This window comes from Numida meleagris, chromosome 6 (genome assembly GCF_002078875.1).
Source record: "Numida meleagris isolate 19003 breed g44 Domestic line chromosome 6, NumMel1.0, whole genome shotgun sequence".
In the NCBI taxonomy this organism is placed as follows: domain Eukaryota; kingdom Metazoa; phylum Chordata; class Aves; order Galliformes; family Numididae; genus Numida; species Numida meleagris.
The window spans coordinates 40,580,302-40,592,978 of NC_034414.1; the positions used below are offsets into that span (position 1 = coordinate 40,580,302).

Genomic DNA, 12,677 nt, shown 5'->3' on the forward strand with positions numbered 1-12,677 from the left:
TCTTTCTTTCTGTCTTTTTTTGCTGCATGAATTATAGGCTTCTCAACTGCTCACCCAAAATCAGTCCAGCCCAGGGAAAGGGTGGGAAGTGTTCCCTTTGCTGACTCTTATGGGTACCTTAGAGCTTGTGCGCACCTTGCTCTGCAGAGCAGGACAAAACCCCTGATCAGCACTACACAGACTAGCTCTGTGTCAGAAATGACATAACCATGTTGGCCCCCCTTGTTAGCTTAACTGTGTAGAGGAGCGTGCCTAATCTGCCAGGATGATATCACTCAACTGTGCTAATAGTGGCCACTGCACCCCTTGATAACCAAGGATGCTGACCGTAATTGCTCCAAATTGTTTTCAAGAGAGCCTGGAGTAGTTCCTCACATGCTGCTTGGCTACTCTATGTCCTAGATGAAATGTACTGCTGGCACTCTGACGCAGGTTTCCATAAACAGACCATCTCTGTTGCTTGGCAGGCTTCACTGGGAGGCCACGCAATGAAAAGGGTAGGCAGGAGACATAGGAAGGATGAGAAAACTGAGCCTGTGCAGATTTGGTGCATACTGTCTCTGACCAGTGGTCAAGGCTTTCCTTATGGGTAGTTTATGGCGCCTCAAGCTGATGCCTCTTTTTCTTTTCCTGACAGATAAAAGAGCTCTTTGTGAATTTTGAGGACACACCTTTGGGAGCAGCATCACTAGCCCAGGTGCACAAGGCAGTGCTGCAGGATGGGAGAACAGTGGCGGTGAAAATCCAGCACCCAAAGGTCCAAGCTCAGAGCTCCAAGGATATATTCCTCATGGAGGTAAAGCTGTCTGTTGACTTTGGCTTACTGAGCATTTGTCATGCAAATGCGAGGAGTCCAAATTCAACTAAGATGTGAGCAGGTATAACAACAATCAGTCCTGTAGCTTTGGAACTTCCACAGACATAGATGCTATCATATAGGAATAATACAGAAAGTTGGTGAAGATTGCTGCAAGGATGATTGTGTAAATGGAAAGACTGAACAAGAGGGTCAGATTGAAGGAGGAGAGAAGGATAGGCAGGTAAAACGTGAATCACAACTGAGCAAGTCCTTATGAGAGTTGAAGATTAGAGCAAACCCGGAAGTCTCTCTAATGTCTGTGTGCCCGTTAGCTGGTAGATTATGCTGGTCTTAGTTCCTCTTGCAATCTGGTCTGTGTAACTAAAGAGTAATAATTTGCTAACATCAGCATGTTTTTTTGGTTAAGGCTGCTGTGATTCAGTTCTGTTTCTTGATCAGCTCCTTAATGCTGACTTGATTCATGCTGGAAATGAAAATGTTGAAATCTGGAGAGCGTCATGTAACAGGAGCAGACACACAAAGGAGGGGTTCAGCTAGGAAAAAGTTCCTCTCCTGAATGGTAGGCACCACTCATGCTCCCAGTGCAGTGCTGTAGTTTCTCTCAATCTCCTGAAGTCTAGTCCATTGAAGAGAGAAACACGACAAAAGCTTTGTCACTGTGCTTGCATTGTAATAGTCAAAGATGCTGGTAGTATGGTACAGAAATAGAAATGGGGCTCAGATGGAGGAGAAGTGAAGGATTAGATCTGTAAGTGGTAATACTGATGCTTTTAGCTCTCTAATAAGCACGTGTCTGACTGTATAGCAGAAATACACAGTAATACATTTATTGGTAGATATTATGTCCTTGGGACTAAAGAGGAGAAGTTGGAGCTCAGGAGGTCTGATAAGAGTTCTGAGGATACTGCTGATGCAATGACACGCAGTTCTCCATCACAAGAGATCAGAAGACAAAGATCCAGCACCCTCTTAGAGGAGTGCAGAACTAAAACTTTCGAGGCAAGTAAAACGCTGTGCTCTGCACCATCTTGGCTAGTCTGCAAAGCAGTGCAACCGGTTCCAGTTAGAGCACATCAAATTGTAGCTGATGGTTTATTTTGAATTAGTAGTAGCATAAATTTTGGAGTTCAATAAATATATTCTCTTAATACGGAATATGTTTGATTCAGAACTTGTTTGAGAACAGAGAACAGTTTGAACTGGCTTTGGTGCCTGTTGTAGTTTTGGATTTGATTCAGATGTTGTGCAGGACTGACTGCAGTGGTCTGCCCCATGACTTCTCTTTTGTGAGCTGTCATATGCACAGCAGTTCTCAACGGGTGTATGGCATCCTTCGTTCCTGCTCAGGACAGGAGAGCAGAAACTGAGCAGTCAAGAATGAACAAGATAAAGAAAGACCATGAGATCAGTGCAATAAGAGGATTGCGTATGAATGAGCCAAGACACAGATTCACCTGGAGACATTTGTGCTGTTAACAGTGGGTGCTACAGAAAAAAAATACCCCTCACCTTATGATACTGAGATTGGTGATTATACTGTTAAAAGATGTTCAGACAAATAATTTAATGATTTCTGTCTTTTCTGTTTTTAGACTAATCCTCCTTGGAAATGTAAAACTAAAACAGTGTATGTGTTTTGTCAGTTTGGTATTGTCTTCTCTACCTGTAGTTTAGTTTGTCGTACTGGAGGTCTGTTGTGTACGCACATTTTTGAGAAAATAGCTCACAACATGATGCATTCAGTCTTTCTTTTAAAGGTCCTCCAGTGGAGTGTTGGTTTACATGCATCATCATATCCTTGTGTGGAACTGTGTTTGACAGGGCTGCACTTAAAGCTAGATTATATCCGCTGAGGTTCTGGTCCTTTAAAAATCAGACAGCTGCTGCAGTTAGACAGTGGGTTAATTTAAATCTTGTTGGAAATGGTCTTCTTTAGAGACTGATGGGAAGGAATCTGAATATAGATGGAAAATTCCTGAATTCACTTGTGGTTTCATAACATGGTTTCTGACTCTTTAAAAATCAGGACACCATCTGATAAATCCAGAGAGAGATCCCTCTGCTCTTATATCAATACTTATTTCAGGACGATATGTTAGACAGATGTCAGAAAAGTGACAAGCCAAATATTTTTAGAGTATGTCACTGCTGATGGTCAAGTTGGCAAATTGATTCTAAAGAGCATTTAAAGAAAGCAAAAACAATGTCTGAGTTTTCTCACATCAAGCATCAATAGCTCCTGTAAAGTGTATGTATACGTTCGTGAAGATCGTTGGTTACGTTTCATTTGGATGACATAAATTTGAAAGGATTTATGTGTTTAGATATAACAGTAGAAAAGTCATTCTGTAGCGTCTGGAACCTGGTGATTGCATTTTAAAGGCACATTGAGTTTGGAACTGACATTTAGATAAGAGAAGGAGAGACAGAGGTGGAGAATAAATGTTTTTACACAGCTGAACAGTGGCAGTGATGGTTCACAGATTTATTTTTTGCAATACATTCCAATGATAACAGCCTTCTGTGCATGTTTTAATGTTCCTCCTGCAGTACAGGAATCCCCACCTCGTTGGTGGAGATCTAGGAAAGGAAACTGTCCAGGAACACAATGGCATGTTTGTTTTCATTTTCAGATGGGCATACAGAACAAGTAAGGTAAAGTTAGTGAAGTGGATTGTGCTTTAAATTTTATTCTTGTTTTATGACTTGGTAGTTAAAAAAAAAAAAACAACACTTTTTTTTCCTTACTGTATGGTTCGAATTGTCAGCTTTTGTAAATTTGTGATGCTGGCTGAGAAACTGGCCTTTCATCTGACTAGAAAGCATTCTTGGCTGCTGTGCAGCTTTGATTATGCCATCCAGTCACATAATCTTGATTTGCTTCAGGAAGAACTGCCTTTCACTGGCTCCTTTAGTAAACGTTGCTCTAAACAAACATTTCCAGAATCATTTCAGCTGGTCTTTTCAAAGCTATGCACAGCTGCCTAATTCCCTTAAGAAGAAGAGGATGCTAGGTAGTGGATATACGATGTTTAGAAAATGCTACCTCAGTGTTGCTGTCACTGGCACTGAGAGGCAACTCACTCCCCACAGAAAGTGTCATTTAAAGACATGTTGCGTACTCCATGTATCTGAATTTCACTGTCTTCTCTGAAATGCCTGATGGATTTTCTGTGTTAGCAGAATTTTTGCTTTGTAGTGGAAGAAGTAACATAGAGGTGAGAAATCCTAGTTTTAGATCTTCCTCTTCTGCATTATCTGAGAGCTATTCCAGTGAAGCTAAACAATGACTTGTAGAATTTAAGTTAGAGACTCAACAGAAAGTAATTGCTGGGCTATTCTCTTGGAAAGATCTAGTCTTGTCCTCAGTTCTCCAGGGCTTTGCTCACTCAGTTCTAGGCAACAGGCAGATGGGCTCTGGCTGCTACTCTTTTGTGTCTGTTCTGTAATTTCACTCCTGGATGTGCCTGTGTGGAAGGGCAAGCCAAAATTTGTGTTGCAGAATCAAGGCATGAAGCCATATATTGTATTACGATACTGCAGGAACCCTTCAAGTACTTAGGGTGGATTTTTTTATTTTTAATTTTTGTGTCTGTAAGTTACATGGAATAATCCCGTCAAAACAGCATCTGCTTTGTGTAGCTGCCAGCGCAGCACTGTGGTAGCTGTGTGGCTTTGGAACTGGAGTGTGGCTGACTGTCTGTTTCACTGTTCTCAGGTTCTCCTCTTGGTTGTGAAGCAGATATTTCCAGATTTTGAGTTCATGTGGCTGGTGGAAGAAGCAAAAAAGAATCTGCCTTTGGAGTTGGATTTCCTCAATGAGGGCAGAAATGCTGAAAAGGTTGCTCAGATGCTCAAGAACTTTGACTTCCTGAAGGTGAGGGAATACATATTCCCATGTATGTATGCGCTTTAGTAGTCTCACTTTATGCCTCTCATGCAACTCATTCATCACCTGGAAGAACTGTATGGAGGGAGAGTGGTGTTCAGTCCTTTTGTATTCTTTCTAGATTGCTCTGCTGATACGGGCAACAAAACTAGAATGAGGCTGAGGATGTCAAGAAGGCTTGGGTGTACCGTGTGTATATTTCAGGAGGAAACATGTTTGCGTATATCTTTCCTCCTTCAAAACAGTATATTCTTTCTCTGGAAGTAAGCATACATTGTGCATGCACATCCGTGGCTAATGCATTAATGTTACCTTCATACGCAGACACAGCTGCACCCATACTGTGTTTGTCCTTGCTGATGCACGTATACCACCTCTCCTGCCACACACTCACAGAGGTCACTGACAAATGTTTCAAGTACAACCAGACATGCGCTCATCCCCATTTCTGTAGACATATGCTCACGTCTTCGTACTTGCACATGAGCAACTTTTGCAGACGTAGATGAGGCGCAAGCTTCCACTATGTGTGTTATGGAAATACACAGGTATGCTTAAGCACTTGTAGTCCTGTGGCCACAGTCACTGATATAACTGCATTTGCACATACCCAGTGACAGCAAAAAGTACCCATTCCTTTGGACTCTCCAGCATACAGACGTTAACACAAGGTTTTAATCTCCTTTTTATGCATAAGTCCCAAGATGGAAGCAATAGATGCCTGAAGTGAATTGAGTTTTTGTTAGGCTTTACAGGCCTATGCCTCTGTTTTCTCCTTGCTTCCTCCATGCAAGGGCTACAATTCCTTGTCAGCAGGTTTGGGGAGGGCCTTTTGAAGCTCAGTGGCAACAAGTGGCCTTTCCGTAAACACAGATAGCTAAAAGCAACCAGGGCTACAGAAGGCCAAAGGCCAATGATTTTGCTGGGTAGGCACTTATCAGAAGTGATGCACCTTGGTGAGCTGTATCCGTTGCAGCTGTAACTAGGAGACTGTGAAGTAAATCCCATGGAGACAGCCAATCACTTTGTTGCTGGGTTAAGGAGCTATCATTATATCAATATGTGTAACAATAACAAATGGCTTGAGATGGCTAAATAATGGATCCTCCCGTCTGACCTGCCAATTCAGAGACGTGTTCATCACCCAAAGGCAACAGAAGAATTGGGCTCTCGTATCATTAATTTTCCTAAACACGCAAGAAAGCTGAGAAGTGGATTTTGTGCTGTGAACCTGGTTGAGCTTTTAAAGCCAGAGATAAATTGTTTCCATGCTCTAGCATTACACCTAAGCATCTGTGAATAATTAAAAAAAATCACCGAAGAATTCATTTGTGAGTGAGAGAGGTATTTCCAAGAACATAGATGGTTCTTTATGAGCCCTTTGACTTGCCCCTGTGAATCTTGAGACAAGAATGAGTGTCATCTGAAATGATCTAAGGCAGCGAGGATCTGTGAGTCTAGGAGGCAGACCACTGCAGCTAGAGGGACTGGGGAACTTCTAGTTTTGGAGTTCATTTGCTTTCTCGTGAATCTAACTCTGCAAAGAGTGGATAGACATCCAGATAAGCTGAGAAGCTTGCTGTATTGGGCTTATGTGGCAGGATTTTGGTATGAGGAGAGCTGCAGGGGTGGCCTTTGTGAGCAGAGCCCAGCAGCCGTCCCATGTCAGATAAAAGCCACCTCCAAAAGGGACCCACCGCTGGCCAGATCCGATCCATGAGTGATGCTGGTTGTGCCTCTGGGAGAGCAGATTTAAGAAAGGAAACCACTGCTGCACCACAGAAGCTGGGAGAGAGGAGTGAGGAACAGATAGGCAGCTCTTGTGCCACTAAGGTCAGTGAAGAAGGAGGGAAGGTTGTGCTCCAGACACAGAGCAGAATTTCCTCTGCAGCAGTGGGAAGGAGCTCCTTGTAGAGCAGGTGAATGTGGTCTGACGGAGGCTGACCACAATCCCCATTCCCTGTCCTCTGGCACTACTAAGGAGGTGGAGAAAGAAGAGGATGGATGGTGGTGGAAGGTGTTTTTGTAGAATCATAGAATCACAAAATGATTTGAGTAAAAAAGGACCTTAAAGGTAATCCAGTTCCATCCCCCATCCCATTGTCAGGGACATCTTCCAGAAGATCAGGTTCCTCAAAGCTCCATCCGACCTGTCCTTGAACACTTCCAGGGATGGGACATTCACAACTTCTCTGGACAACCTGTTCCAGTGTCTCAACACCCTCATAGTGAAGAATTTCTTCCTAGTACCTAATTTAAACCTACCCTCTTTTAGTTTAAAGCAATTGGTCTGTTTGCCATAGCTACATATCCTGATTAAGTGTCCCTCTCCAGCTTTCTTGTAGGTCTCCTTTTAGGTAGTGAAAGGTGGCAGCGAGGTCTCCCTGGTGCCTTTTCTTCTTCAGGCTGAACAATGTCAACTCTCCTTTTCTTAATAGGAGAGGCGCTCCAGCCCTCTGATAATCCTTGTGGCCTACCTCTGGACCCACTCCATGTCCTTCTTACATTGTGGATTCTAGAGCTGAAGACAGTACTCTAGATGGGGTCTCATGAGACCATTTTGCTTTTAGTTTCTCACTGCTCTAGTCTCAGAATCATAGAATAGATTAAGTTGGAGGGCACCTTAAAGATCATCTAGATTCAACCATTAGATCAGGCTGCCCAGGATCCCATCCAGTTTGGCCTTGAATGTTTCCAGGGATGGGGCATCCACCACCTTTCTGGGTAAGTCTGTTCCAGTGCCTCACTGCTCTCTGAGTAAAGAATTTATTTCTGATATCTAACCTCAGTATCCCCTCTTTTATTTTAAAGCCATTCCACCTTGTCCTATCACTATTTACTCATGTAAAAAGTTGATTTCTCTCCTGTTTATAATCTCCCTTTAAATACTGGAAGACTGTACTGAGGACTCCCCCAGAGCCTTCTCTAAGCTAAGCAAGCCCAACTCCCTCAACCTTTCTTCATAGGAGAGGTGTTCCAGCCCTTTGATCATCTTCATGGATCTCCTCTGAACCTGCTTCAACAGCTCTGCATCCTTCTTGTGCTGGGGTCCCCAGCGTTGGACACAGTACTCCAGATGGGGCGTTACAAGGGCAGGGCAGAGCAGAGGGGATAATCACATCCTTCTCCCTGCTGGTCACCCCTCTTTTCATGGAATCATAGAATGGTTTAGGTTGGAAGGAACCTTTAAGATCATCTAGTGCCACCCCCCCCCCCCACTGTCTGCAGGGACACCTCCCTCTAGACCAGGCTGCTCAAAGCCCCATCCAGCCTGGCCTTGAACTTCCAGGGAGGGGGCATCCACAGCCTCGCTGGGCAGCTGACAGTGTTTTGATGCAGCCCAGGATACCATTGGCCTTCTGGGCTGCAAGAGTACACTGCTGGCTCACATCTAGCTTTCCATCCATTAAGACCCCCCAAATCCTTCTCCACAGAGGAGTTCTTCCCCTGATCTGTACTCATATCTGGGATTGCCTTGACCCAAGTGCAACATGTTGCACTTGACCTTGTTAAACCTCAGTAGATTCTCATGTGCCCAGTTTCTGAGCATGTCTACCTACCTCTGAATGGTGTCCCTCCCTTCTGTTGTGTCATCTGCACCACTCAGCTTGGTAGGGCTGAAGGGCCACAAAAATGATTCGGGGGGTGGAACACCTCTGCTATGAGGACAGGCTGAGAGAGCTGGGGCTGTTCAGCATGGAGAAGAGAAGGCTCCGGGGAGACCTGAGGGCAGACTTTCAGTGTCTAAGGGGAAACTTGAAAAAATAAGGAGACAGACTCTAGCAGGGTTTGTTGTGACAAGACAAGTGGAAACGATTTCAAACTAAAAGAGGAAATATAAATAAAAGTTTTTTTTATGCTAAGTGTAGTGAAGCACTGGAACAGATTGTCTAGAGAGGTGGTGGATGTCCCGCCCCTGGAATCATTCAGGGTCAGACTGGACAGGGCTCTGAACAACCTGGTCTAGCTGTAGGTGTCCCTGTTTGTTGCAGAAGAGTTGGACTAGATGACCTTTAAAGGTCCCTTCCAACTCAAATGATTCTATGATTTTATGAACTGAGGCACAGTAATGGGAATGGATGGAGCTCTCTTCTGTCCTCAGTAGAATGTACCCCTCTGATTTCTCCTATGTGCAAAGAAAAATATGGACAGCTTGAGACACTGGGAGTGCAATGATGTGAAGAATATCCAAAGGGAACTTCAGTAATATCACTCTTTTGACGGTGGAAGCTTCAGCACAGAAAGAATTTGTCATAGAGACTGGAAATGGGGAAGCCTGCCTTAGTTAAGACTTTTGTTATGCTGTGTCACTGCATCCCTGTGTGACACAAGGCCTCTTACTTAGACCTCACTCAGCTTGATTTACTGCAGATTGAATGAAAAGTGCTTTGACATTTCACACTCATTCCTGTGTCACATTGGCAATAAGATAGTTAAGGGTATCCCAGGGTTTCTATGACAAGCCCTTTATTTGTGACGCTTGATTTTTCTCCCAGTTTGATTGGAGATGGCCTAAGTACATGGGGTTTGTCAGCTCAAATGCATTTGTGTTCCAAGGAGCGCTGCTGAGATGCGATTTATGACGATAGCTTATCATTTCCAGAGCTGCGTAAGTGGGCCCTGTGTGTAGCAAAGGAGATCTGGTTCCTGTCTAAAGGAACCAAGTGAATGGTTCAGAAACTTGCAATTCATAGAATCATAGAATTAGCTAGGTTGGAAAAGACCTACAAGATCACCTAGTGCAACCATCCACCTACCACCAATAACCCCACTAAACCATGTCTCTCAACGCTATATCTAAACCTCCAGGGTTGAACACCATATTGAACACCTCCAGGGACTCCACCACCTCCCTGGGCAGCCCGTTCCAGCACCTGACCACTCTTTCAGAAAAGTAGTATTCCTAATGTCCAGCCTAAATCTCCCCTGGCACAACTTGAAGCCATTGCCCCTTGTCCTGTCACTAGTTACAAGAGAGAAGAGGCTGACCCCCAGCTCACTACAGCCTCCCTTCAGGTTGCTGTAGAGAGCGATAAGGTCTCCCCTGAGCCTCCTCTTCTCCAGACTGAACAATCCCAGCTCCCTCAGCCGCGATTGGTACCGAGCAACCCAGTTGTAGGAGCTGCAAAGCAGATAAGGAAGAGCTATCAGACAGCAGTGGGAGTGGGAAGTGGTTAAAATCTTGTAGAGTGGTGCCTGAAATGTTCCACAAGCACTGATTCTGCTACTACTGTGTTGGTGTGTTCTTGCACACGTCATAGCTGTCCTAGGGAAGAGACCTGCAGTGCCATTAGATGGATTTGCCCTTGTTGTGCTCAGGAAAAAATAAGTCATCCTTATTTCAACCTCTTGCTTTTATTTCCTTTTCTGAGCTGTGTGTGAGATGATCTCCTTCCTTTCCCCAGCCTGTTGTTTGACCAAAGCCATCTATTCTATTTTCAGGTCCCCAGAATCTATTGGGAGCTCTCAACAAGGCGTGTTCTTCTCATGGAATTCATGGAAGGTGGACAGGTGAACGACAAGGTGTACATGGAGAAGAATGGCATTGACGTCAATGAGGTATTTTCTTAGCCATCTCTGAACTGGGCATGGTGGGCAACGTTAGACACCAAGGCTTATAAGACAGGAAGGGCAGAAAAAGGGGCACATACAGGTATGAAGAGAGTAATCCATCTGAAAGATCTCAGTTCCGCTTTTGGGAATGTATATAATCTCTTTTGGGGAACACTCTTCTGTAGAATTGTACAGATAGAGAGATCTTTTATATTGCATACATGAATGTTTTGTTCCAACGTGGAAGTTTCTGCTATCCTAATAGAACAGCTTCAGCTTCTGATCTTTTTGTCCCTTTTCTTCCTCCCTCTTTCTTCTGCCTTAGCTTTCTCTTGGGCAAATGCATAGGATGTAGCTTTTGTAACCCATTAGGAGACACAAATTATAGGCCTTGTATGATCATAGTTACTGGAGTGGCTTGACCTGTGGTGTTTTGAATGTACTCTGCTGTGGTTGCTCAGTTCTGCTTTCCAAAATCTTCCTCTTTCTTCTGGATGTAACTCAATACAGTTTTCTTCTTTGCTTCTTGGTCCTATACTGCTGTGTAATTTTCCTGCCCCTCATTAAACAGCTGCCAGATTTCATTCCCTATTTCCCTGATGGATAAGGTAATTTGTATGGCACGAAGTTGCAAGATTTGGATTCTCTGTGGCTAAGAGATTCTTGAGGAAAAGAAGGCATTGCTTGCAAGAAAGCTAAGATGCCTAAGGAGAGGGTTTTGAGCCGTTCAACAATGTGGAAAGCCACCCCTCTCAGTCAGTGAATGCTGACTGAGACTCTGCTTCTTGCCGTTCTCACTGTGCCCTGTTCATGAACCTTAAAGCCACAGCTGGTTGATTGGCTATCAAAGGGCTAACAAAATCAATTGTACTTAATTTGTCCATCCACTTAATTCTCAAATCTGAATGCTTCCTCTCTCTCTACTCTTCTTCCTCTCTGCTTCCTTTCTACCTATAGCAAAGTTCTTGTGACGTTGGTTAAGACATACCAAAGATGTTTCAGGGGAAGGGAAGGGAGAAGTGAGTTTGGTATGCCTCACAAAGACAGAATGTTGTGTGTATCTTCTCAACTGCTTCTCTAAATCACCATGACATCAGAAAAATTACTGGTGGAGGACTGAGCAACCTACTGTTTTCTCTGCATAAAGCGCTTCTTTCTCTGCTCTTGCACCCAGCAGAAATCAATAAAACATTTTCTAGTAACTTCTGCAGGCAAAAGACAGGCACCTTTTCGTGTTTCTCCACTGGAATACAGGAAAGAAAATTCAAAGGTTTAAGTAGATTTTGAGTCTCTGTTCTAATTATGATGAGCAAGTCAAGGTCAATGGACAGTAGTGAATGACTTTCTCTTTCCTGAAAGATGCCTGATCAATTTTCATTAAAGAGGCTTCTTGAACGACTTACTTGTATATAGTGCAGTCTGTCTTCTTTCACATCTCCATCAGGAGGCATTTGGAATATTTTGGTCATTACTTTTTCTTCTCTCTCTCCCATCAGGGAGTCAGAGAATTGACTGTCAGCTGATCAAAGGTAGACATAATTCTCTGTGTCTATTTTGTGCTGATGATCTTCCTTTATGTTTACCAAGGTAGGTTCCTCTATGATGCATCTGGTCTGCAGAGCATCATTGTGTGACTCAGAAGAACATGATAGCTGGTGGACTTCTCTGTTGTGTGAAATTTAAAAAGCCTGGTTCATGGCAGAACAGCCAGTCAGCTCCATTCTCCCAGACAAAACAACTGGTCAAAAGTGAGTTGTTTTTTTTGAGCAAATATATCTTACATAAGTCCTTTTCTTCTGCTATATGGGCAAAGGTCAAATCTAGCCCAGCACTCAGATACAAAACTAAGTATTTCTCAATATCTACCCTTGAAATAGAAAGACTCATTCTGATGCTTTAGCAGGAGGACTCTTGAACGGTATTTATATTCACATTTTGAGCAGGGCTTCCTCAGAGTTCTTAGACAGCAGATCCATTCTGAGATTGAGGTAACCAGCACAGCGGATCTCCTTGGGACTTTGGTTGCTTGAATTTTCTCAAACTGCTGGAGGTAGCAAAGTTGTGTGGAGAAGACCAGGCAAGTGCATTCTTGGCAGTCTTCCAGGGCTCTCTCCAGCCAGCCAGTGTGGAAAACTCAATGACTTTAGCTTTTCAATGGGATATTTTGCTGAGAGTATATGTCAAAATCAAGTACAGAAGAAGCTGATTTCGTTTTTTCTAACTTTCAGGGGCCTTTGATTTTAACAGAAGAGATTTAGAGTGAAAATTGAGCTCTTATTTTTTGTTCATCCTCCCCTTTGGGAAGATTATTTTGTGACGTCTTGGCAGAGTAAGTTCCATCCAGCAACGAAACCACATATTTTACTGGTCTGTAAAAATGTAATTATAAAAAAGTTGTCAACAAATTTTTACTAT

At 43.5% G+C, this 12,677-nt stretch overlaps 1 protein-coding gene across 16 annotated transcripts in view; it reads left to right on the forward strand.

Moving 5' to 3' along the window:
• The window catches only part of ADCK1 (aarF domain containing kinase 1), an 88,551-nt gene that overhangs the window by 60,114 nt on the left and 15,760 nt on the right, over positions 1-12,677 (forward strand). For 15 of the 16 annotated variants that reach the window (XM_021402469.1, XM_021402467.1, XM_021402463.1 and 12 more), the window contains 3 exons: positions 638-796; positions 4,539-4,697; positions 10,152-10,268. In XM_021402469.1, the coding sequence (XP_021258144.1) occupies positions 638-796; positions 4,539-4,697; positions 10,152-10,268 (435 nt within the window). The remainder of the gene's footprint in view (positions 1-637; positions 797-4,538; positions 4,698-10,151; positions 10,269-12,677) is intronic. The other variant, XM_021402471.1, reaches the window with a different exon arrangement.